Source organism: Dermacentor andersoni, chromosome 1 (assembly GCF_023375885.2).
Source record: "Dermacentor andersoni chromosome 1, qqDerAnde1_hic_scaffold, whole genome shotgun sequence".
NCBI classification, from domain to species: Eukaryota; Metazoa; Arthropoda; class Arachnida; order Ixodida; family Ixodidae; genus Dermacentor; species Dermacentor andersoni.
In genome coordinates, this window is record NC_092814.1 from 391,227,089 (window position 1) to 391,254,812 (window position 27,724).

At 44.5% G+C, this 27,724-nt stretch overlaps 1 protein-coding gene across 1 annotated transcript in view; it reads left to right on the plus strand.

The window, feature by feature from the left end:
• The window catches only part of LOC126518733 (uncharacterized), a 109,551-nt gene that overhangs the window by 79,772 nt on the left and 2,055 nt on the right, over positions 1 to 27,724 (plus strand). Inside the window, exon 6 of the mRNA XM_050168502.2 lies at positions 13,347 to 13,474. Coding sequence (XP_050024459.1) covers positions 13,347 to 13,474 — 128 coding nt within the window. The remainder of the gene's footprint in view (positions 1 to 13,346; positions 13,475 to 27,724) is intronic.

Sequence of the window (27,724 nt, forward strand, 5' to 3'; positions counted from 1 at the left end):
TTCTGTCAAGCAAAGGACCAGGCAGCATTCCGTAAAGGCTACTCAACCATAGCCCATATTCACACTATCAATCAGGTGATAGAAAAATGTGCGGAATATAACCAACCATTATATATAGCTTTCATTAAATACGAGAAAGAGTTTGATTCAGTCGAAACCTCAGCAGTCATGGAGGCATTACGGAATCAGGGTGTAGACGTGCCGTATGTAAAAATACTGAAAGATATCTATAGCGGCTCCACAGCCACCGTAGTCCTCCATAAAATTCCTCCAAGTCCTCCAAATTCGAATAAAGAAAGGCGTCAGGCAGGGAGATACGATCTCTCCAATGCTATTCACAGCGTGTTTACAGGAGGTATTCAGATACCTGGATTGGGAACAATTGGGGATAAGAGTTAATGGAGAATACCTTAGTAACTTGAGATTCGCTGATGAACTTGCTTTGCTTAGTGACTCATTGGACCAATTGCAATGCATGCTCACTGACATGGAGAAGTAAAGCAGAAAGGTGGGTCTAAAAATTAATCTGCAGAAAACTAAAATAATGTTTAACAGTCTCGGAAGAGAACAACAGTTTACGATAGGTAGCGAGGCACTGGAAGTGGTAAAGGTATACACCTGCTTAGGACAGGTAGTGACCGCGGATCCAGATCATGAGACAGAAATAATCAGAAGAATAAGAATGGGCTGGGGTGCCTTTGGCAGGCATTCTCAGATCATGAACAGCAGATTGCCATTATCCCTCAAGACAAAAGTGTATAACAGCTGCGTCTTGCCAGTACTCACGAATGGGGCAGAAACCTGGAGTCTTACTACGCGGGTTCTACTTCAATTGAGGACGACGCAACGAGCTATGGAAAGAAGAATGATAGGTGTAACGTTAAGGGATAAGAAAAAAGCAGACTGGGTGAGGGAACAAACACGAGTTAACGATATCCTTGTTGAAATCAAGAAAAAGAAATGGGCATGGGCAGGACATGTAATGAGGAGGGAAGATAACCGATGGTCATTAAGGGTTACGAACTGGATTCCAAAGGAAGAGAAGCGTAGCAGGGGACGGGAGAAGGTGAGGTGGGCGGATGAAATTAAGAAGTGTGCAGGGACAACATGGTCATAATTAGTACACGACCGGGGTAATTGTAGAAGTATGGGAGAAGCCTTTGCCCTGCAGTGGGCGTAACCAGGCTGATGATGATGATGAGATGATTGGTAGCTTTATAAGTGATTAGGCACAATTTAAACCAAAAATAAATAAATAATATTGGCTAGAGATACATAAGAGATAGCGATACACACACTGTAAAAAAATTCCGTCATTATACGGAGGATTTCCGTCACTATACACAGGAATGGCAGGTAAAAATACGAAAAGTACGTCGTATTTCAAAAATATGGCAAAAGCGTCCTTTAATGTACGGAAATGCTCCCCGTTTTAATTTTTACGTACATTTCACCCCAATAATGCAGTGGCTGCACTATTGCGCACGAAGCAGACAGCATTCCGTATTTTTGTTATGCGAACATCCGTATTTTTCCGAGGAAAACTGTACACGCTTTCAGAATGAGCGCTTGTACCCACTAGGTTTCATCTACCAATACTGTATTGAACACGCAAACTGTACGCAATATGAAGACAATATGAAAGTGTGAGAGCTGGCCTTATTCCAAAAGCTGCAATAACAGATCGTATAAATGTATATACGCATTCTCTACACTAGTCGTAGTTTGCGGCGCATATGGGCCTTGTAACTCTGATCATGTGCGCAAATAATGCGTGTTTTTGAAATGTTCTCAAATTAAGCGCTTTGCAGTTATTAATAGAGAATATATGCTGAAGTGAACGAAGAGCCGTGGGCACACGTGCCAATGTAAACAAACTTGCGGCACTCGGATACTGGTACACTCGCAATCACAATCGGGCTCTATGCCAAAAATTGTGAGCATTATAAATCCGTGCCGAAACGCAGGGAGTGGTATAATGACGCAACTGCGTTTACATTTAGCAACAAATGATCTCGTAGGGAACTGGCGGCTTATAGATCCACGTATAACGGCCGGATGAACTTTTCGAATGCGGGAGGCAATTAACCCAAGTGTGAAGGGCTTTGCTGAACTGCAATGTGGTTGATTTGACCATGTCGTCCCTGCAAATTTCTTAATCTCATCCGCCCACCTAACATTCTGCCGCCCCTGCTACGCTTCTCTTCCTTTGGAATCCAGTCCGTAACTCTTAATGACCATCTGTTATCTTCCCTCCTCATTACATGTCCTGCCCATACCCATTCCTTTTTCTTCATTTCAACTAAGATGACATTAACTCGCGTTTTTTCCCTCACCCAATATGCTCTTTTCTTGTCCTTTAACGTTACACCCATCATTCTTCTTTCCATAGCTCGTTGTGTCATCCTCAATTTAGGTAGAACTCCTTTCGTAAGCCGCCAGGTTTCTACCCCGTACGTGAGTACTGGTAAGACACAGCTGTTATACACTTTACTCTTGAGAGATAATGGCAACCTGCTGTTCACGGTCTGAGAATGCCTGCCAAACGCACCCCAGCCCATTCTTATTCTTCTGTTTATTTCAGTCTCATGATCCGGATACGCGATCACGCGAGCCCTAAGTAGGTGTATTCCCTTACCACTTCCAGTGCCTCACTACCTACCGTAAACTGCCGTTCTTTTCCGAGACTGTTAAACATTACTTTAGTTTTCTGCAGATAAATTTTTAGACCCACTCTTCTGCATTGCCTCTCCAGGCCAGTGAGCATGCATTGCAATTGGTCCCCTGAGTTACTAAGCAAGGCAACATCATCACGCGAATCGCGAGTTACTAAGTTGTTATCCATTAACTCTTATCCCCAATTCTTCCCAATCCAGCTCTCTGAATACCTCCTGTAAACACGCTGTGAGTAGCATTGGAGAGATCGTATCTCCCTGCCTGACACCTTTCTTTATTGGGATTTTGTTGCATTCTTTATGGAGGACTACGGTGGCTGTGGAGCCGCTATAGATATATTTCAGTATTCTAACACTCGGATCGTCTACACCATGATTCCGTAATGCCTCCATGACTGCTGAGGTTTCGACTGAACCAAACGCTTTCTCGTAATCAATGAAAGCTATATATAAGGGTTGGTTATATTCCGCACATTTCTCTATCACCTGATTGATAGTGTGAATATGGTCTATTGTTGAGTAGCCTTTACAGAATCCTGCCTGGTGCTTTGCTTTACAAAAGTCTAAGGTGTTCTTGATTCTATTTGGATTACCTTAGTAAATACTTTGTAGGCAACTGACAGTAAGCTGATCGGTCTGTAATTTTTCAGGTCTGTGGCGTCCCCTTTCTTATGGTTTAGGATTATGTTAGTGTTCTTCAAAGATTCCGGTACGCTCGAGGTGATGAGGCATTGCGTATACAAGGTGGCCAGTTTTTCTAGAACAATCTGCCCACCATCCTTCAACAAATCTGCTGTTACCTGATCTTCCCCAGCTGCCTTCCCCCTTTGCATAGCTCCCAAGGCTTTCTTTACTTCTTCCGGCGTTACTTGTGGGATTTCAAATTCTTCTAGACTATTCTCTCTTCCATTATAGTTGTGGGTGCCACTGGTACTGTATAAATCTCTTTAGAACTCCTCAGCCACTTGAACTATCTCATTTATATTAGCAATGATATTGCCGGCTTTGTTTCTTAACGCCTACACCTGATTCTTGCCAATTCCTAGTTTCTTCTCCACTGCTTTTAGGCCTCCTCCGTTCCTGAGAGCATGTTCAATTCTATCCATATTATACTTCCTTATGTCAGCTGTCTTACGCTTGTTGAGTAACTTCGAAAGTTCTGCCACTTCTATTCTAGCTGTAGGGGGTAGCGACTTTCATACATTGGCGTTTCTTGAGCAGATCTTTCGTCTCCTGCGATAGCTTACTGGCATCCTGTCTAAACGGAGTTACCACCGACTTATATGGCACACTCCTTAATGATGCTCATAAGATTGTCGTTCATATCTCCAACAGTAAGTCCTCTTCCTAAGTTAAAGCCGAATACCTGTTCTGTAGCTTGATCCGGAATTCCTTTATTTTACCTCTTACCGCCAACTCATTGATCGGCTTCTTATGTGCCAGTTTCTTCCGTTCCCTCCTCAAGTTTAGGCTAATTCGAGTTCTTACCATCCTATGGTCACTGCAGCGCACCTTGCCGAGCACGTCCACGTTTTGTATGATGCCATGGTTAGCGCAGAGTATATAGTCTAATTCATTTGATCCGCACGTTTTCTGGTCTTCATGGTGACGATGTTGATGCCTGGTTGGAAAATTACGACCACGTGAGTGCATTTAGGTATTGCGAATATTCCGCTAAGCTGGCTTCTGTATCTTTGTATTGAACTAACGTCGCGAAATCGTTGTTTCTGAACCTTGAACCTGAATTCGTAGACTGGAACTCTTTTAAACGTAAACTCTGACAGATTTTTGCCTGCCCCACTGTCCGCTCAAGGGTTACGAAAAAGAAGCTTGCCAAGCGTGTTCAGCACACAAGTGACTGGTACACTTCATATCTAGCGTACATACAAAGCCCCTATGAGGTGCGTAAAGTACGCTAAGTATGCTAACCCATTAAAACATCGCCCGCAGCTGGACGTTCTGCCCAATGTTTGGGCTGGCTCTTTCTTTATCACTACCCTTGTCAAATACTGCCGTCGAAGGAGTGCTCAGCCATGCATCATTTCATGAAAACCATCTGTGAAACGGGATGTTGAGCGATACATTAAAAGCACTCAGCCACATTTACATTTCGCCTGGACAGGAACAGATGCTGCTGCAATGATTTTAAACGAGCTAAACAATGTGCGTCCCGTTATAGCTCCGAATTTTCGTACAGGCCAAGCGGTTCCTCTTCCCAAGTGCTTTGATTTGATTTTATTTAGTTGTCATATATACCTGAATTTCTAGAAGAACTGTTGGCCCAGTAGTCGAAGGCAAGGGGAGGCCCATAGTCCATATAGATATAGGAGCAGCTACAGAAAATAAGTACACACCTAGTGAAATAATTAGTTTAGAATGTAGAATTACACAAAATGAACATGATAATGTAGACGCATATGCATATATGGCTATATAAATACACAGATTTTTTTTCCGTGGCTCTATATACATGTGTCCAAACAGAACCTACTATAACGACAATAAATCGAGATACCTATAGAAACATCAGTCACTGTACTCTAGATAAATGCAGCTTTTTAAAAGGAAGCACAACATTGCGCGCCTTTTTTCCTGAAGCGCTAATTAATTCCAGATTTGGGCACCACGAAATTCAATTAGTCGTTGACCACATGTGTTACGAGAAAGTGGGAGGTCGAAATTTATATTTCCAGCCTTCCGTTTGTTTTTATTAGTTATAGTAAGCAAGCCTGGAGACACTGAGTGATTTCAGTGTAAAAGGTTGGGAATCAAATTCACGACTTCATTTCTGACACCAAAAAAATAGCAATATCCCGAGACAGCTGAATAGTGCGTTGCTTAAATTACGTGGACTTGCATACGTAACGATGCGCAAAGCCTTTTTTTCCCAATGGTGTAATGGCATTTAAGTAGGTTTTATATGTACAAGCCCCTGATTCGAAACAGTAAATATTATCGCAATGCACAATAGTAAAAGTTACCAAATTAACGTGTAATAAGATCAAAGCATGCTCTACATTTGATTAGTACAAACCAAGCGGAAGCTAATTTAGAGCATATACTGGAAATATATGGGCTACAGTCTAAGTTGCAAAGTAATATCACACCTAAGCATTTTATGGTATTTTGCTGTTTCATAGCAGCATCCTTAAGATGACTTTGAATGTTTCGTATATAACGCTCTTGGTTTCGAGAGCGGAATATTATGTATTTAGTCTTGTCTCTGTTAATTTGGACTCATAAACGAAGTATACATGTTAGATAACTGATTGTTTAGAGTGTCCTTCAAGTTAGTAAGGGTTTTATTTGAAAAAATAGGTGGTGGTTTTGTCAGCTTGAATGACAGCTTTTGATGACATTGGTGCTGATCGAAAGTGATTGCTGTGCAACGAAAAGGGCCGAAGGCACAAAACTGATCCACCTGTAAGAATACCCTGCGATGAAAATGAACGAAAGTATTGCTTTACACCCCTTAAGTAGCTTGGAAAGAGGTTCATAGGATATTCGTTAAAGTCTCGCATCTCTAATTTTTTTATAGAATGTTATGAAATAAGTGTCATGGGTTTTCCTTAAATCTAAAGATACGACAACTGCAAGTTCATTTTTTGCGATAATGTTTATAAACTCTGGGTTAGTGCCAACACTGCTGATGATGTTGACCGATTGGCTCGGAAGTGATGTTGTGAATCCGTAGTGTTTCAACTAAGCCGCAGTCACATTTTCAAATACAGTATTTATAACGCTAAGCAGAGAAATAGGCCTATAGTTGCCAGGGACACTGAATTCACCAGTTTTATCAACAGGTCTTGGAAATGTCAGGGTACATTGCTCGACTGATGGAGTTATTAAATTTTTTTCATTGTACTGGCACAAGATCATCTGTGTCTTCTTTCTGAATAGTGTTGCCTTCTTTCGGCTTTTATAGCAATGCCGTCATGACCAGCCGCCTTCTAATATAGCTTGTATGATGTAATAGTGCTCACAGTATGCTCGTTTATTCAGCTCTATCCAAAAGGTACTAGATATGACCGCCCTATTGACATTACACTAACTATCAGGAATGAGGTCCGTTAGTAGTAAAATAAAAGTTAAAGGCATCGCCACATTTAGTACGAATCTGTTCAGGGGTGATCTGTCTTTTTTTAACCAGCTCGCCAATTACATCTTTTACAAGCTCCCTATATTTTTATCATTGCCTTGTGCTTGTTCAATAAAAACTGTTTTCTCCTTTCCGTCTCCGGATTAGAGCTGCCTGAGATTCGATAACTTTTCAGATAATAACTGTTACTCTTCCGTTTTTTTTTTCAGTTTTGCTATCACCAATGCTTTTCCTTTATAGCTGTAAGTAGTGTGTTAGTCAACCGCGGCCATACCGATCCCACGTACTTACCGTTCCTATGTTTGCCTATATTCGCGTGCATTTGGCGATGCTCTACCAACTGAGCTACCGCAGCGCCTTTTTCGCATCCACTTTCTTGGGTATTTATGTGTCCTAGTAGAAACCTCGGAGTGATAGCCAGCGCCACCACTCACAGACCGCTCACAGACACGAAATGTGAAGGTTGTGGTTTCGGTTCCCACCTGCGGCAAGTTGTTTTTTCATCTACTTTAATTTCCATTAATTTATCGTTTCCTTATTTCATTTATTAAACACAAGTAATTTCCCCTATGTTGTCCTTGGTGTCACTGTTTGTTGGCTTCTAATGATATGACTAATTAAAATCGGGCCCCTTGCTTAACCCCCTTTCTTCTCGTTTATTAGATAACGAGGGTCTCGAATCCGGCAACATTGATGCCTTCAGGTAGCATATGTGGGTTTATTGACCAGTTGCCTTCACCCGAAAAGATCACGTTCTCGTGACACCTGCGGCAAAAAGGACGTTCCACGTCCGCCGCCAAGGTCTGTGAGTGGTGGCGCTTGCTAACACTCCCAGGGTTCTAATAGGACACATAAATACCCAAGAAAGGGGATGGGAAAACGGCGCCGTGGTAGCTCAATTGGTAGAGTATCGCACGAGAAATGCGACAGTTGTGCGTTCGGTTCCCACCTGCGGCAAGTTGTTTTTTCATCCATTTTAATTTCCATTAATTTAAAGTTTCTTTATTTCACTTATTAAACACAAGTAATTTCCCCTATGTTGTCCTTGGTGTCCGTGTTTGTTGGCTTCTGATATCACTAATGAAAATCGGGCCCCTTGGTTAACCCCTTTTCTTCTCGTTTATATATGTGTATATATCATGTGTCTGTATATGTGTATATATGCTTTTATATTAATCCTTGTAATACCTTCGGGCCCTGAGAGTATGAAAAATAAATAAATAAATGTGGTACATTCAGATAACATGCGCGTTAAAGCGTTTGCCTAGTTGGCACATTCGATGGGAATGTCACTATGAAATACTTTCTCAGAACCTTTTTCGTGCTTTTTTTCGCAGTTTTGTCAAAATAATTGTGCAGTTAATGAATGGCCGTTTGTTGCAACTTATCATCTATGTAACGTAACGAAGCAAAAACAGGGCACTGATCAGTGGGACTCGCATCGCCTACGGCAGAAAAGAAATTGTTGCACAAGACAGGTTTATAAGCATAGATGAATTCGAAAAAAGAGTATTAGGGTAACAGAGTGGCATTGTTTAAATTGTAAGATTGTAGCAGAAGAGAGTACTCATAGTTCGTGTCTTTGCAAATAGTGATGTTAAAATCCCGAACAGCGATTGTACCATGTTTCTGCTTAAGGGTGGAAAATATGTATTTCAATGATTGATAAAAATCAGGTAGACTCGAGTTCGGTGCTCGGTATGTTGTATCAACCTTTGTGCGCCAATGTATAAGAACAAAGGGAGGTTCAACTGCACTGTCACTTATTTTTGTGTCAGGGACAATTCTTATACGATAGTTTGCTTGACTAATAAAGCCACACCACTACCATGCGATGCTGCTACGCTAGGATCACTCAAAAGACTGCGTCCAAGAATGTAGGTGTGTTCACCCTTCGTAAATGAACTTTATGTTAGACCGATCATATCAAATCTAAAATTCTGCTGCGCCGAAACCAGCATGTCTTTGTTTTTATGAAAACTTCGAACGTTACAGTGAAGTATCCAAAGGCTCTGAGTTGTGTGAAATTCCCATTCAACTTCACTGATTGAAAACGTCACGATAAATGCGGTAACAAAAATTCAATATGAACTTCATTCTTCAGGTTGTAAGAATTTATGTGCAGAACTCGAGAATGCCTAATATTCTGCATTAAGATGTTGGCCTGCGACATCCAAACGTACTTCCACTATTTCTCTCCTCTTGCTTGGCGAGCTTTTGCGAGAAAAACCTGGTTTACTTGACAAAAGTGCTCATTATTGAATATTCGATCATTACATTGAAAGGCCAGTGCCGATGCGAATAGCCTCTTTTTTTTTTGGTATCGGTTACTTTGTTACACACTGCAAATGAGGCGAACTTGACAACAATGTGAGCCTCACAACGCAGGCCACGAGCCACGGTGTCGATGACTTCGGTTCGAAGTTCTGTCTTCAAACAAGTAGCTTTCTTTGCATCACATCAGGAAACAGTTTATCTGTAGATACAGGAGCGTTCCTTATTTCTAGGTTGTTCCAACGACTGTACTGCTTGAGTTCAATTATTTTCTGTCGAATTTCATTCGCCCCATTGCGTAATTGACGCACATCACAAATAATGTCACTCTGTTGGTGTTTCACTTCTGATAATTTGGGGTACACATTCCGTACATAAGCTGTGCGTTGTTAAGGCGCATTGTTCATGGCATCCATAGAAGTTTTCAAGCCCTGCATGTCCTTCAGAGACTGTTTGTTGTCATCACCGAAGGTTTTGATATCAAATCTGCTGCTTCTTATGATCATTTCTAGTTTTGAGGCCGTGTCAACCAAATCGTTAGCGAGTTCTTTTATGGTACCTAGTGGCTTGTTTCGGTGAACCAGTCCAAGTGATTTTAGTGGATTTTCACCCATTGCAAGCTTCCCAATAGCACACAAAGCGATCCAGGAGGCTCACATTGAGCCTCAGATAAATGTTTTAAAATCAACCTACCTGCAAGGTTACAGGGGCGCCGGGCTAGTACATGGTTGATGCTAGCAGCTACTTGGATCACCCTAAAGTGATACCGGCTCCATAGGAGCAGGCTCTTTATACTGCGAACCACATGCAAAGACCGTCAGAACAGCCGTTGGTAGCATGCGATAGTGCCATCCAGGAGTGCTACTTGCGCCGCATAGTCGTTCACATTCAAAGCAGTGTTTCGGAGATAGGGCACACCAGTGCGCATGCAATGGCGCTGCGCGGGCCAGGGTGAACTCGTACGCATAGGAAAGCGTCCGGAAAAAAAAATAGAGGGGCGCATGATTAAGCAGTGGCTGATGCTAGAGTAGATGCCTCGATTGCTCTGAAATTGTTCTGACTCTTGGATCGCTGAAGTCACTCTGACGCTTACAATTCCACTACTTCTTTGAATCATATCATAAGGAACTAAGTTTCTGGATTTTTAAAAACAAGGTCTATCTTAGCAAGTTACCACCAATTTCCCGTATCGGCAATCTTCATAGCCTCTTATCATAAGCCAATCCCGGATTTCGTGCAGCCTAAAAATTTGTGTTGCTGAATATGTGCTACTGCGGTAAGTGTTCCAGGTAGCGAAATATCTTTCGGGGTGTTCGCGTTCCAATCGCATGGACTGGTGCACAGAAGTATATGCGTTGTAATGCTTCTGGTTAGACATCTTCCCATGCTGAAATAAATTGTATCATAGCTGAGCAGGTCCTGCCAGCGTGTGTCTTAGTTTTCCCACACGTAGTAGACATGGTAGTACCTGTCGGTGTGGGATCTATGCACTGAAGCACTGGGTCCCTTACATCGCGCAAACATGCTTCGCCGTGTTAGTTGTCAGAACGCCAGCAGAAAAGCTGCCGTGAAAGACTAAGAGCATTGAAGTAAGGAGGGCCCGCATACGCACCAAGACCACTTCGTGGTCCAGTCGCAGGAACAACGTGCTGCTGGGAGTGCGGCGAACGCTGCAGCTCAACGCCCGGGGCACCCAGACTGCGGAAACAGGAGGCCGAGGCTAGGCGACAGCGCCGTGCAACTTCACAACGTTGTCGCCTGGCCTCGACCTCCTAGCCACAATCATGCTTTGCAACAGCAAAGCCCTGCAGTTGCAAAGCGCAAAGCAGACGCTCACATCGTGCCCGCCATGACCGCGCCGCTGTACAGGAACATGAGGCCGACGCAAGGCGAACACGCCGAGAACAACCTGCAGTTTTAGCCAATGCTGTTCGCATTGCTCTAGTTCCTTCTTTCCGCGTATGTGTGCGCACAGTACGCCATGCGTGTTCATTTGACCATCTTTTGTATACTACAATGCATTCTGGTACGAAAGATACGAGTCTTCTTCGTGTAGCATTCTATCATGTTGCTATTGTGTTCATTATTTTCCCCTTATGGCGAAATAGTGTTTCTTTAAATAAATAAATAAATAAATAAAATTGTCCAATAGTCAGATTCAAACAGAGGACATCTAGCACAGGCGCCTCGTAGTGTAACCAGTACGCCGGGGAGGGTTTTTCCACATAACGGTGTGCCTCGTAGACGGACAGCAGTTTTGACATGGTAAATTCCGTAAAAAAAATTCAAATCAGTTAACGCGTCATCTTCCCTCAAAATGTGGGCCGATCCCGAAGATAGTGCACTGAAAAAATTTATTGCGACGCTCCTCGTACACCCCTAACGCGACGAGTGGCGCGATAAAGTGTGGTGCGCGGTGACTCCGCCACTGCAACTCGCTCAGCAAGACTTTGTCGGTCATTCACTGCAACTGAAGGCTTCATCGCCTTCCAACTTTTTTTGCTGTAACGCACGTTTTTCCTACTGTCATTTGAAAATGCTCCTCGCATACCGGATTCGGCGGCAGCAAAAGCGTAGCCGATCATTAGTGAGCCGCCAATCACCAAGTACCCCCTTTTGCTAATAAATTCGGCGAAGTATTGTAGTTGCCACTTAGTTGAAAATGTCATTCCTGTGTGTCAGCTGCAACCATCATCTGTTGTCCTGCATTTTATCTTGTAATCGAGTGTATTGTTTCGTGTGTCGGGTTGGCATTGTGTTTTGCGCAATTCTGATAGCATATATGCTTAATGCATACTATTGCTGAGCGCATTCATTGAGTGACGCTGTTTGTGTGTTCTTTATTTGTGATTGCTTTCAAGAAAAATGAGAGATTCATTTGTCATAAAGACAACATTTACCTAGCCAAGCGGCTTCAACGAGTGTGAATGCAAGCAAACACTAAATCATTTTTGTAGCCGTTTATCTAGCATGTATTCAAAAAAACATCCTCGAGTGCAGATAAAGCCCCAATAAAATGCTGGAGTGGGCAACCCTTACTTAAATTATGCTTTTGAAAACACAGGAAACTTTATTTATCGCCTTTTTGTTTACTCATTGAGCAGCTCCAGCGCAAGTCTGTGGTGAAATCCCGGCCTCCTTCCTTATGTGCCAGAAAATAGTATATAGATTTCCTTGTAAAAAAACGATTTATTATGCCTGCAACACCTCTAAAAAAACAATGATTTGTGGCTACATATGGGCTATGTAAAATTTTCGCATTTGGCTACTCTTGGTTTAGCACGGAGAAGAATTTGTCGATCAGTGGTTCGAACGACCTGGTAACCCTGCTGACGGAGCGGGTATACGATCCGCATCAAGCCGCAAATCCTTCCTTGCTCAACTTTGTAAGCTCTCCCTCGCCCCTCCCGCATGCGGCATGCGACGCGCGATATGAGCACTGAACTTTACACGGAACCTCATGCCCACATACATCTCGAGTGTTCCTATCATTCCTATCCCAATGATAATCGTACACCAGCTTAAACTCACGTTGCCTGCTCGAACTAACTCATGCTCACAAACAGTTACTCGCGTACGTACTCACCGCCACTGACACTCGGCGACACTCGGCCACGTTCGTGCTAACATTCATTCGTAATTATCGTCATAGACTTTAGCTCGTACTCACGTTAACCAATACTCACTGTGTTCATAGTGACCCATGTCTTTGTTTATCGCACGCTAACATATGTTTCCTAGTAGTGCTCACCGGCTAACAAATGTTGCTAGTTATCACTCGGCGCATGACGCGCCTGCACGTATCAGCATATTCTCGTTTGCTGTAGCGGATTTTAGTTATTGCGCATCCGATCTGATGATCGCAAGCGCGACACCAATGGTGTTGTGCTTTCTGCAAGGCCTGGCAGCACCTGCGATCCCTCTGGAATCTTGGACGAGTCACAAGCCGACGCGCTTGACCCACAGATCATAATTTTACGGCACACGCATGTGCTCGGCAGTATCGTTCTGCCTGAGTGTAACTTGATTTCATGGGCATATGTTTGTCCCATTGAGTTAGTTTTGTGACTCGCCGTTCTGCCACGGCCACCATCACGACAAGGTGACAACACTCACGTCTACTCACACACGTCGTCCCTCACTCTGTCTCATTCGGCCGAGCACGAGTCAGCGTGTCGTGAATGAGTACGCCGACATACGCCTACAATCACTGTAGAGACTGCAAAAGTCTGGTAGCTGCCAATATAGACTTCACTGCACTGTCTGAAATTTGCCACGTGCGGCTATTGTTTCCACAGGTGGAGGAGGTCTTTGGATACGTTGGGAGCTACCAAGAGATTTGGCTGGGAATCTCCATGGTATCAGTCGTGTTCTACGCCTCGAGGTCGTGCAAGAACCTCCTGAGTGACCCCGACAATACGTACAGGTAACCCTTATCCTTCCAATAATCGCAAGCGTATTCTAATGCTCTGAAATGTCTCAGTGTTGTAGCATCAGGAATCGCACAAGCTGGGAGCTGGCTGAACAAGCATAGAGAAGAGGTAGCAAAGGAAAGCAAGCGGGCCCATCAGGGGGGAGCTGGCAGCGTTAGTTCTAGGTCGTACACCAGGATCCTAGTTAAGGGAAGTGTCTAATGGCGCAGGTGTAAGAAAAAAAAATTTGGGTGGAGTGTATCGGGGACGCAGCCGCAGTGGGCTCAGCGAAACGACCTGTCAGTACTCCTCAGGATGTACGGGCAGATGAGCGCAGAAGGAATAAATACACGAGGGACATTTATTAGACAAATTGAATGCTTGACTTATAATGCAGCTAGTGGGGTCATGGGGTCAAATCTTGCGATCGTTTTTGCTCCCTATTCGTAGTGGGCTTGCCGTGGCCGAAGGTGCGAATGTCTGACTGCCAGAGTCCCTTCACGCCATTTCTGGACAACACGTGTCGATCTCGAATGCAGCTCGGCTATTATACAGCCGAGCAACCTTCAAAAAAATGGGGGCACCTAAGCAATTCTTATGATGTGTAAATGCGAGAGCATTACTTGTCGCTGACTATGTCGCTGAGTTTTGTGTTGTGGCAAAATGTTGCTGCTTATTAGGTCGCAACAGCGCACGATGATAGGACGGACATGTCAGTTTTATTTGCGTAGTTCTCATTTAAGTGTTGTTTCACTCACATTATGTTCAGTGTTCTTTCTCGATGACACCACTTTTCAGCATGATGACATCACATTACCAAGTGATGATAGTGCTTTTCCGGCCGGCATCCTGGTGTTGACAATAAATTTATTCATCGGGCTCCCTGGCCAATTCTACTCCGGACTGTCCAGGCTGGCACGCGTGGCCACCCGGGCCGCTGTATATATTTTGAAACCCACCTGCGACAGGGACAGAGTCCCGCCGCGCGTTGTGTTTTCTCGGCTTAGTTGGTGTTGAAGCGAGACGCAGCACGAAGGTGAATTTGCCCGCTGCCGCGCTTGCTCCCTCCATCATTTTGACAGCGAATTTCCGCGGTCATCCCGGGAGATGTGTACATGTTTGTTTGTGCGCGCGCAGCACCGTGCTTGATAATGTAGTTAGCATACCTATGTTTATATGTTTATACGACCGATAGAACTACTATCCTTGCTTCCTGTAGCTAGCCGTTCGATATTTCTCTATCATAATCGATGCTTCGCCCATCGGTCGAAACTGCGACGTTTCTTTTTCTCCTATCGTTTCTTTTTCTACCACCCACGGCTTTTCTGCCACCGTTTTCCGGTGACGGCGGTGTAGCACAATGAGCCAAGTAATGCTCTCGCATGAAAACTTGCGCACTTGTAAGCCTTAACCTTCTGGTAAGCACAGGTTTGACTTTCATGAATTATACCTGCTATGGCGGGAGCGAGCTCTACGACCACTCCTACTCGAATCTGAACAATCAGTGTATCTGAGTCAGACCGAATAAATACAATCAGTGAATCAGACCTGCTCAGTGAATCTGAGTCGGTCTGGGCGCCGACTGGGAGCTGCATTTATCTTTGTCATATCTATAATTTACCTTTATCAAGGGCGCCATCTGTGTACAAGCCGAGAGTTGGATTGAACACTGCCTTCTTTTTATTTTTTATTTAAATACTCGCCGTAGAATAACGACGCTAAAGATAGGATTGAGAATAAAACATGTTTGAAGTGGCAGTCTTGAACAAAGTAGGAACCGAGTTTCTGGCGATAGCGGCAAGGAATTTATTTCACTGAGATGAGGCCCTCAGAAGGAACGAATGACAGTACGTGCTGGTCTTGGCGCACAGCACTCGAACTTTTAAGTGATTGTCGACACGAGATCAAACGATGCAAGGTGCTGAGAACAAGGTGTGCTTCAGCTCAGGCTTGGTAAAGATCTTATGAAAAAAACATATGCGTGCTAGTTTTTGTCTGTTGGAATGGTTGAGGAGGTCACAAGAACATTTTTATTGCAGTAATACTGGCGGTACGAGAATAGCCGGCGACAATGAGCCGAGCTGAATGGTTTTGGATAACTTTGAGTGCGGATAAAAGTGTAGCAACGTGAGGGCCTCAGATTGAAGAAACGTACTGGAGTTTTAGTCTGACTGATGTTACATAAAGAAGCGGTCTAAAGGAAGCGGAAGGTAAAAAAAATTATTTGAAGCAAGAAAGCAAGAATGCGGTTGGCATTGTAGTGATGTAGTCAGTATGGGTATTCAATCACAAATTGTTTATACTTTGAAACTACCGTCTTTTGATTATGCAGAATCCGATGAATGCGCGGAATGGCTAGCGTTGGCAGTTGTTCGCAACGTCTTGTACTATATTTCATCGATCATTTTAACTTCTGTGGAAAGGATTCGCACACACGCGTAACAGGCAAAGTGGAGTATTTGGGTGCTTTTAAGCGCAAGCGTACAACTCATGTCCCCCACCAAGTAACCAAGGACCTAATAAGGAAACGACAAAGCATGAAAGTGTCTAACTCTCGAGATCACATAGAACTCGCTGAACAATGAAAGATGATAAACAATATGATAGTAATCGATATTAGAATGTTTAAAGTCGAAATCATTGCAGAAGCAGTAAAAATGACTGCAGCATAAAATCAACGAGAAGAAAACATGGCATAGGACAGGTCACGATGTATGCAGTGAAAGATAAGCAGGATAATATCATCAGCGATTTCGGTAATATTGTTACGAGGTATCACGTATGAGCATGCCATTCAAGGACCGCTTCGCTCCGCGTAGAGAAAGAATACGGGACATGCCGCGTGAGATGCTTTCCGCCATTCTGCGGTAGCAGCACCCTGTAAATATTGCAATATACGGTTTCTTCTCTTCCCCGTGTACTCGTGAATCCCCGTGATAATTTGGTGAAGGTGCGGGGTACCAGAAGTGCTGTACAACGGAGCTCCGCAGTGGTCGTCGAGTTGGGGTCATCATGATGGCAGACGACACGACGACCGCACCTGTGCCGGCCAGTAAGACGCCTGCACCAGCCACGACAACAACGTCAACGATAGTTGTTACGCATCCTGGAGATCCAGGGACGTTCTGCAGTACGGATGAAGTTGACGTCGTAGATTGGATTGCTGAATATGAAGGCATCAGTGAGATCAATCGCTGGGACCCAACACTGATGCGGGAGAACGTGCTGTTTTCCTTCAGGTACGAGACCCGCGAGTCAGAAATTGGAAGTTAGGACTATTTTTAAAGAAAAAACATAGGGCCTTGTTTTGGAAACCCTTAGGTCGAAAGGCAACCGCAATAAAAGAGCTGTCCATCCGCGCTCAGATATCCACTGAACTACACACATATCCTACATTCAGGACGTCTTGGCTCTTTGCCGTAAAGTCGACAGTGACATGACGGAGTCGGACAAGGTTGGTCACGTGCTGAAGGGAATCACCTAGGATGCGTTCAACCTATTACTGTGCCAGAATTTGGCGACCATTGACAAAATTATTGAACGCCGGCGTTTCGAGCATACCAAAAACCGGCGTATTGCAAGGACATTCGCCAGGCTACCGAACACTGCTCCGAGGTCATCATGCAAAAACGCACAGGTCTCTTGTCTGCGGTTGTCGCCACCTTCAGAACATACACAACTCGTTCGTCGGGAAATCGAAGCAATTGCCCCTGCTCTTCCCAACAGTGGCCATGGCGATTTTCACGTGCCGGCCGTTTCCCTGGTCCAGTTCATTGTGCGAGAGGAACTGGGCCACTTAGATTTCGCCATCTGCACCTCACTTTCGCCCTAGGTCGCTGGCCCAGGAACAACGGTTCTACGCTCGCTCTCGGAATCCGGCTGAATGGCGGACAGCAGATAATCAGCCGATTTGATTTAACTGTCACCGTATTGGTCACGTCGCGCGCTATTGCAACAACCGTTGGGTCGCCGTGGTTGCTGAGTGGCTATGGTGTTGGGCTGCTAAGCACATGGTCGCGTGATGGAATCCCGGCCACGGGATTCACAGCAACACACGCCGGCAACACACGCCGCAAGCCGCGACGTGTGTTGCCTTGACGACGGCTTCACCAGTCCCCGGCGGTGACTACGTAGTATCTGCAATAGTTGACGGGCTGTGGCGCGCACCCTCGTGAGTGTTGTTGCCAACCACGTCCACCTCCTGCTCCTTAACTTCAGTAACTCGACGCAAGCTATCCCGCAAGGCACCTCAGTGGCCAACGTGCCAGCGCTTGATGCGTGTGACATCGCAGTACTAGAGGCTGAAACTTGTTCGTCCTTTCTTGCAACCGGTCCGGCGAGTTCAGTCCCCGACGAATTAACCAATATAATTGCCCCTGACCTTCAGACCTGTCAAGCCACGAAACTCCACCACCTCCTAGCGACTTACAGGGATATCTTCGACTTCAATGACCGCCCTCTGGGTCAAATTTCTTTCGTAAGTCATCGAATACATACAGGAGATGCTATTCCTATCAAACGGCGACCATGTCGTGTGTCTCATTCCGAATGCCAGGTCATACAGCGTGAGGTCGATAAGATGCTCTTCAAAGGCGTCATAGAGGCTTCTTCCAGTCCGTAGGCGGCACCTGCCGTCTTGTTAAAGAAAGGATGGCATCTGGAGATTTTGCGTCGACTGTTTCAATTTCAATTTCAATTTTATTTTCCCATCTTATAATACAGATGAAGGGGTTGCAGAAAAAAGCTACCCCAGGGCAGCTTGACAAGTCTACAAACCTAATGTTCAGCGGGGAGACAGTACTGGAACTTGCACAATCAAAAAACAAAGAAACAGATAAGTATATCAAGTAATCACTAAAGTATACACGAAACCGCAATATGTGCACACAAGTAAATTCAAGCCATGCTATTAAAACACATAGTATGAAGCTCATCGCGTGAACAAGAAAACAAATCGAAGTTAATGAGACTATAACCATTAAGAGATGGAAGAATATAGTGAAGGCGTTCTTGTCCAAGTTTAAGTTGAGGTGTCGGTACTATCCATTCCTCGCCATGTCTGGTTGCATAGCTTAACGTTTTTTTTTTTTAGTTCTGCTAATTTCCTCCGATTGGTTATATCATTCCTAATTTCCGATTTAAAACTGACACTGAGGCGATATTTATAGCGGTTATGTACTTTAATCACTCTAGAATGACTAAATATAGCTGCACTTCGATGTCGGTAGGACGTATTATACACATGTCGGAAATACCATTTCTGGATTAGGTGAACGCGTTTAAAAGAATATCTTCATGCGGGGGCATAAGCTTATTTTTTGGTCTGAAAATCACAGCCGTAGTCTTACCCTCGTTCATCTTCATTGAATTAGCAATGGACCAATCCTCGAGAGCTTTCATTGCAACGTTGCATTGATCAATAAGTTCTGAAATGTCATTACCGGCGAAAAAACAGGCTTGTATCATCCGCATAGATGACAAACTTTGCGTCATGGTTACTATTTATTATATCATTTATATAAATGTTGAAGAGTAAACGTCCTAGCGTACTTCTTTGGGGGAAACCGCACATGAGAGGTTTCGGTTCAGACTGCGTACCATTAATTTATACCACGTGTTGCCTAAATGATAGATAAGAGTTCAATAATGATAGTGCTTTCCCTCGGATAGCTATCAAGCCCTAATTAAAATAACGCGAAAAGACGCATATCCGCTGCCACGAATCGATGACGCCCTTGACTATCCTCACGATGCGAGATGCTTCTCATCCGCAGACTTGCGCTCAGGTTGCTGGCAGATTTGCGCTGACGACTTGGACCAAGAAAAAACTGCCTTTGCAACACTGGACGCCTCTATCCGTTCAAAGTTATGTCTTTTGGACTGTGCAACGCCCCCGCAACCTTCGAACGCATGATTGATTCTCTCTTTCATGGTTACAATAGGTCCATCTCTCACTGATACCTAGACGATGTCATTTTATTTTTCCCAACGTCTGAAAATCACCTTACTCGCCTTCTCGGTTCTTACTGACCACCAGGCTCTTTGTTGACTGTCATCGCTCAGAGACCCAACTGGTCGTCTTGGTAGCTGGGCTGTCACACTACAGGAATATACATTTCCGGTAATTTATAAATTTGGCAGGGTGTATCACGATGCCGATTCTCTTTCGCGCCATCCGGTGGACTCTGCTAGCCTCGTTGGCCATGACAACGACCCTTCTCCGACCCTTCCCTACGTCAGTATGTCCTACGCCATGAAGTTCTATACCGTCGCAACATGAAACCTGACAGGCGGGAATTTTCGCTAATTATTCCTCGACACCTGCGTACCACTATTCTTCAACGTCTACACGATGCTTCAACCTCGGAACACCTCGGCGCCTCACACACCTACGACCACGTGCAACAGCAGTTCTTTACGCCTAGCTTGTATCGTTCTGTGTGCCGATACATTGCTGCCAGCGAGCGCTGTCAACAGCCCAAACGTCCTGCTCTTCAACAGGCTGGCCTGCTTCAACCTGTCGACATTCCATCGGAGCCCTTATTTCGCGTCGGCCTTGACTTTCTCGGACCTTTCCGTACCGCCGTATCCGGCAACAAATGGATTCCCGTCGCGACTGACTATACGAAAAGATACGCCATCACGCGCACCACACCCAGTAGCAGCGCTACAGACGTTGCAAGCTTTCTTCTCAATGACGTCATTCTTCGACACGGGGCCCTGCGCCAGCCTCTTACGGACCGTGGCCGCTGTTTCCTAGCAAAGGTCAGTGACGAAATTATTCGTAGCTGTGGTGCTCTAACGCAAAGCTATTCCAAACTTTTCTTTTCCAATTCTGCAATCAGCCCTCCGTGATTGGTCAAAAACTTTTTGGACCACCTCCACTTCGCCTGTCTGTCGTACCGCTTCACAAAAACTGGGTAGCTCCCATTCTAACATGGTGTGTACATACTGATTATGCATGATTCAACCGAACAAATAAAAAATAATTATTTCTGATTCAACGGCTATTTGCCATTAACCCTCTGCTATTGGTCAAAAGGTATCAGGCTGCACCCATTTCACGTTTGTCACTCGACGTTACAAAACCGCGACAACTCACTGTGTCAAAGTGACGTGTAGCTGTTAAAGATGCATTAATATGGCCAATAAAACTGGATTTCTTTCTGAATGCCCGGAGACTGCCCCATTCCGAAAGGAATACAAGTTGGTTTCCACCGATCACCCAGGCAGTGGCTACTCGCCCCTGCCGGTGAGCATGGGTTTCTTTGCGTATAACAAAAGGTTTTGCGTGGTCGTATACCGTTATCGAGTCCTTTCGGCACATGTTCGGTGTCGCTTTGCTAACTCTTCTCTGCTGAGGATCCGTTCTGGCGGCATTTTAAGCTGTCCGTTTCATACCGCCGCAATTTTAGACAAGCCACGGCAAGCTAAATAAGGGAAAGTGAACCATTCATAGGCCAACGGTCTTACCGAGCACCTCAACCGAACTCTCACGGATATGCTGTCTATGTACGTCTCCATTGATGACCACAATTAGGATCCCACCCTACACTGCGTTACTTTTGCCTACAATTCATCCCGGTATGACGCCGCCGCCTGTTCGCCGTTCTTTCTGCACTACGGCCGCAACCCTGCATTGCCCTTCGAGACGCTCCTTCCTGCTGATCACCCCGTACCCACCACATATGCTCAGGACGTCATCTCTCGAACCAGAATAGACCGCCAGGTTGCTCACACTAGGCTATGTGCGTCTCATGCCTCCCAAAAAGAGCGCTATGATAACCGGCACCATGAAGTCGAGTACCCTCCTGAATCTATGGTCCTACTCTGGACGTTGTCTCGATTCCAAGGCCTGTGCGAGACGCTCCTGCCTCGCTACAACGGAAACTACAAGGTGATCCGCAAGTTCAACGACGTTGACTACCTCACCACTCCGCTTCCACATCACCCGTCTTTTTCTTTTACTTCTATTACTGGTGTTCTCCGCGTGTCGCGGCTAAAACCCTACTTCAGCAGCAGTGCTGACTGATTTTACAAGGTGCCGTGACGGTGCTCAGTCTGCCGAAAGTGATGTTACGAGGCATCGCGTACGAGCATGCCGGTAAAGGACGGCCTCGCTCCACGAAGAGAAAGAAGACAGGGCATGCCACATGAGATGCTGTCAGCCATTCTGTGGCAGCGGCAGCCTGTAAGTATTGTAATGTACGGTTTCTTGTCTTCCCCGTGTACTCGTTAATCCCCATGACAATTCAGTAAAAGCAGGAGAAGAATTCTACACTCGCTTGTACAGTACCCAAAGCAGCCACGCAACCTTCATTGGAACTATTCATTGAAAAAATAGAGAGATTCCTTATATAACTAGCGATGAATTTGGAACGGTCTTTCAAGAGATGTCCCGGGCCAAAGTGGCAGGAGAAGATGGAGCAAAAATCCATTTATTGAAAGGTGGACGAGATATGCTTGAAAAAGTTGCCGCCCTCTATATATAATGCCTCATGACATGAAATGTACCAGAGAGTTGAAGGAACTCCAACATTATACTAATTCGTAAAACTCGAGATGTTAAGGAAATGAAACATAATAGGTCGATAATAGCTTGCTTTCACTATTCTATAAAATATTCAAGATAATTTCTAATAGAAGCAGGGCAGCGCTTGACTTCTGTCAGCCTAGAGGACAGGCTAGCTTCCGTAAGGGATACACTACAATGAGTCACATCCATGTCATGAATTAGTCAATTAAAAAATCTACGTAGCACAATCTATATGGCGTTCATAGTTTATCCGAATGTATTTTTTCAGTAGGGATACCAGCAGTCATGGAGGCAATGCGTATTCATGGAAGACAGGAGGCATACGTCAATATATTGGGAAATATCTGCGAAGATTCCACAGCTACCTTGCTTCTCCACAAGAAAAACAGACAATAACCTATCAAGAAAGGGGTCACGCAAGCTGATACAATCTCTCAAATACTATTCATTACATGTTTTGAAGACATATTTAAGCTATTAGACTGCGAAGGCTTAAGTGATGTTCAGAGTCAAATATCTCAACAGCCTTCAGTTTACAGATGACATTCCCCTGTTCAGCGGCACTGGGGATGTGTTGAAACAAATGAATGAGTACTTTAACCGAGAAAGTGCAAGAGTAGAGTTGAATATTAATGTGCAGAAAACAATGCTCAACCCCTAACAAGGAAAGAAGAATTTTCGTTCGCCAGTCTGCTTCTAGTGTCTGTACGTTATCCAGGTAAACAACGAACAAGGGTTCCTGATCATGAGAAGGAAATTTACATAAGGATAAAAATGGGTTGGAGTACAAAGGCAAGCATTGCCAAATCCTGACCGGGATCTTACCACTTCCATTAAAAAGAAAAGTGTACAATCATTGAATTCTGCAGGTGCTAACATATGGAGCGGAAACTTTCACGATAACCAAAAGGCTCGAAAACAACTTGAGGACCGCTCAAAGAGCCATGGAACGAAACATTTTGGCGCAACGTTAAGAGAGAACGATGTGGCTCTGAGAGAAAATAGCAATAGCTAATATTCTAGTTCCCAGTAAAAGAAAGGAATGGAACTGGACAGACCCTGTAATGCTTAGGGTAGATAACGTGTGGACTGTTAGAGTTACAGAATTGGTTCCATAGTGAGGAAAGCGCAGTCGATGACGGCAAGAAATTAGGTGGGATGATAAAATTAGGAAATTTGCTGGTACAACTTTCATTCTGCTAGCGCAAGACATAGGTGATTAGAGATCACTGGTAGATGCCTTCTTCCTGCAGTGGACAGGAAAATGAGCTGATGATGAAGCGCTCAACCTGTTAGTCAAATCAAGCTTGCACTACATGGTGGCAGGAGTTTTCTACAGACATTTGAAAGCACGCCATTGAGCTCCTTCCTGCTCAATGAAACAGGCACTAAATCAAATAGACGTACGGCAGTGGCGCAGCTGGTACACCAGGAAAGTCAGACTGCAAGCGCATAGGGCATAATGGAGCGATTGGCAGCTAAATACTTGCCTCTAAAGAAAGAGGATCAGGAAGTAAGTTATCCGGTCTACTTAGGGGCAGAATGCAACTATATGGATCAGGAATTCACGGAAAGTGAGGTACGCACGGCTCTGTATGACTTAAATAGTAGGTCAGCAGAGTGCCAGGATGACATCTCTCACAGATTGCTTAAGAATTTGGACACAGACTCAATAAAATATCTGGCTACATAAATTAATGAATTATCAAAAGATGGGGTATATCGAGAAATATGGCGGATGGCCAATACTTTAATACTAAAGCAAGGAAAACAACTCAAATTGGTTAACCCCGGTCAATTGCGTTAACTTGATGTCTATTGAATACAATGGAGCATGTCATATTGAACAGGTTAACGAAATATGCGGTGGACAAAGACATCCTACCGTGTAATCTCATTGGTTTCGACTAGGCTTGTCCACACAAGATGCCATGTTGTTAATCAAACATCAACTGCTCTTAGCCAAACCGAAGAACACTCGAGTTCTCTTGGGGTTGGATGTCAAGAAAGCTTTTGACAGAATTAAGCATAGAGCAATACTTGAGGTCATTTCTGAACTGGGATTGGGCAGAACACTCTATGAAGTGGTGAAAATATTTCTTGGCAATCGCTCAGCTTACCTTAGATTCGGGGATATCAAATCAAGGAAGATGGATCTCGGGGACAGAGGGACGCCACAAGAGTCGGTCTTGTCACCTATGCTTTCAAGTCGCCTATGCTTTTCATATTGGTCATGTCAAAAGTGTCAAAGGGATTAAAAGGGATAGATCATGTATAGTCTATCATTTATGCAGAGGATGTGACTATATTGACCGTTGAAGGAAGTATGGGACAAGCGGAGAGCAGACTTCAGAAGAGCATTCATCAGGTAGAGTGCATTTTAGAAGGCATGGGACTCAAATGCTCTCCTGATAAGTCTGAACTCTCAGTACTCAACAACACGAGAAGGGGTAGAAAACCGATGGGATATGTTTCCGAGGAAGAACCCAGGTCAGTACTAACCACGAAGGCAGGCAAACCTAATGAGCAAGTAGAAACCATTAGAGTCTTCGGGTTATTCCTGGAGGCAAACGAGGCCAACAGAAGAACCATACAACGCATCACAAACTAGACTGAGGAGATAATAAGATTGCTAAGGAGAATCATAACAGACACGGATGGCTGGGAGAAGAGAGCACCATGAGACTGGTCCACGCTTTCGCCTTGTGTCACTTCTCATATGTAGGATGCTTATAAGGGATGCTTAGATGGGATGCTTAGATGGACACAGACAGAGATAACCAAGTTGAACAGATTAATTAAAAGGCATGCCAAAACAACAGTGGGATTACCGGTTAACACGCCGCATGATAAAGTAATGAAACTGGGGCTCCACAACACAACATCGGAGATAAATGAAGCTCAGCAAATTACCCTCAGGGAGAGACTCTCTGGAGCAAGGTCAGGTAAAGCAGTACTGGAAGAGGTAAGGTGGTACCCAACTGAATCCAGATTTTCTGGTGAAGACACAGTAGAACTAAAAGATAACATAAGAGAGATAATCAAGACGACTCTTTTCCCAGAAATATGTACCCGGTGCACAACCGGGAAAGGATAAAGGCAAAGGCGAAAGCTCTCCTGCAAGAGATGGAACACGACAGAGAAGATGGGCTTTTGTAGATACTGCATGGGTCAGAGGAAAGAAAACTTTGCGGCTTTCTAGATGCAGTAGATGCAGATGGACTCGCTCGAGATTATATTACAACCATGATTAACGACACGACAGTCGCGGAACAAGTAGCGATAGCATTGGGGGGGGGGGTGGCTTTAAGGAACAATAAGTGGACGCGAACTTACAGTGACTCCAAGATGGCTATTAGACATTTTACCAAAGGCCTTGTAACCAAAAGGGCTGCCCAGCTGATCGGTGAGATGGACAGCTAAGGGATCGAAATCCGCTGGTTTCCTGCACACATGGGGCCTTTCGATTCATTTGGAAGAATTTCAGCGAGATGGCTAAGGCAGCTGCACGAGCACTTACTATCCGTGCACTATGCGACCAGGACCATAATAATATACAGGAGGAGAGCAGGGACCAGTTACGTATAATGAAGTGACGAAGCATTTCTACATGAAGAGAAGGGAATCCCCAGTGCCACACACTAAGCTTAATGGAGCTCAAGTGGTGATTCTGAGATTGTTACAGGCAACAACTTAACCGAGTCCAAACTTCATTAACAAGCTATATCCAGAAAGAGAGGTACCAGTCAATAGCGAGAAGTGTAATGGCATCGTTACTCTGGATCATGTGCTTTGGCAGTCTGCTGTGTCTTTCAGAGACTGTGACAAGAAAGGAGACTGATAGCGATGAGTCCTTAAAAGTGGAGTTCTTTTAGATTAAATACAGGCCGTCCAGAAGGCCCATGATACGGCGGCACGGTTAAACCTTACTGTCCCGACGTGGGAACCACCTACGTCAACCTAAGGGTTGATCTTCAGGACCTCAATCAAGTTCATCATACTATAATACGTGAGATTTTGACTATTTCAGTCCATGGTCATTAAACTTGATTAAGAAGTCTGCGGAAGGTGATGGTTGGCGGAATACTGCTGTACGTTTATCGAAAAGCCATGTATGTTGACTGGCATAAAGGAGCTTTTGTGATCGTCAACTTGATATAACGTCGAAGCAAACAAGCTCATTTTACTAATGATAGATATAACACCACCGTGAGCAGGCCTATCTATTCTGTATATATTGTAGGAACGAGAAACCAAGATTTCGTCTCTAATTTCATGGTGAACCACGTTTTAGTAAATACGGCTATATGAGAATCATGACATCGAAGAACGATCTCAAAGTTTTGTTTATTACACTTGTAGCATTTATATCTAACAGCCGCAGAATCTCGGTGAAACTTCTGCACATGAGTTTCTATTATCGTTCACCAGAGTGCTGAACTGCAGAAGTGGTGAAATCGATGAGTGTCCGCCTCCTGTGCGGGGCGTTCGAATTACGGTGCCTCCCCAAACGCATTGGTTTCTTCTAATGGGTAGAGATGTGCCTTGACATGGCGCTCACTTGTTCATATGGGTTCTCATCTCGAACGGGGCCTTATACAGGTTTGTGAGGGTCTCTAGGCCCCCCATGTCTCCACCACAGCTTTGCAGAAATAATCGAGCATTCGCCGCTGCTGTGGGAGGCCGACAAGTGCTGCCCCCAGATACTTGCTGGTAAAATACATAGAAGCTCGCTCTCGACCTTGTCCTCGGCAACTACGAGAGTTCGAGACACTTGTGACGGCACCCACCTATTCGGCATTTGGCGGCATGGTGCCGCCAGACTCCTCTTTGACGACTCTTGGTTCTTGCACGGCAAGCATAGAGCTCTAAACAAACATCTCCCACGAAACCCTCCCAAGGTGCTCTGAAAGGCCGTGCCGGGGGCCTGCTTGTACCCGTTTTCTAAAGCAGTTGGGTGTCCTGCCGGGGGAGATCGAACCATGCAAAGCCGAGACGGGTGTTCTACCAACTGTGGAACGTTCAATTATCTAATAAGGTTAATTATGGTTAATGTTATTAACGCTAATAATTGACGTTATATTATCATGCCACACGAATATGTCGCTGTTAATTATTGACGAGCGTTATCACTGACAAGGTAAACGTTTTTTACCATTCGCTTGAATCTTCAAGGCATAAGACTACAGGATTATTCTCATAACCATGATCGAGCTTATGTATAATGCCATTTGATGTCAAAGTCCCCTCTAGTATTTATTCGAGCAATTCATTTATACTTAATTTTTTTCACCTGAGCTAAAATTTCATTTGGGTTCTCAGGTGAGCCACACAGAACAATGTCTGAGTGACGGCTGTGGTCTTCCAGGTCAACCAACTTTTCGGATTGCTCGGCAGCAGAAGGACAAAGTGATTCTATTTTACTCTCGAGGGCATCAATCTTGGACGTTCACAGCTTGAAATCTTGCAAAAACTTGTCAAGTTCGGATAATCTGTCACTGACTACGATATGGCACTGCTGGGTGCAATTAATTGCAATTTAATGCTGAATAGCTTCAGGTATGGTATTTGGAATAGGAACGATTTCTTTGAAATGACATTCAACGTGAACACTAGGGTTGGACTCGACATATCCGCAAAGAAACAGCTTGCACGCTGCACCCTAATCAGAAGGGTGTGTGGGCCTAACACTATAAGAAGGCAGCCATTGCTAGATTTTACGGAGGAA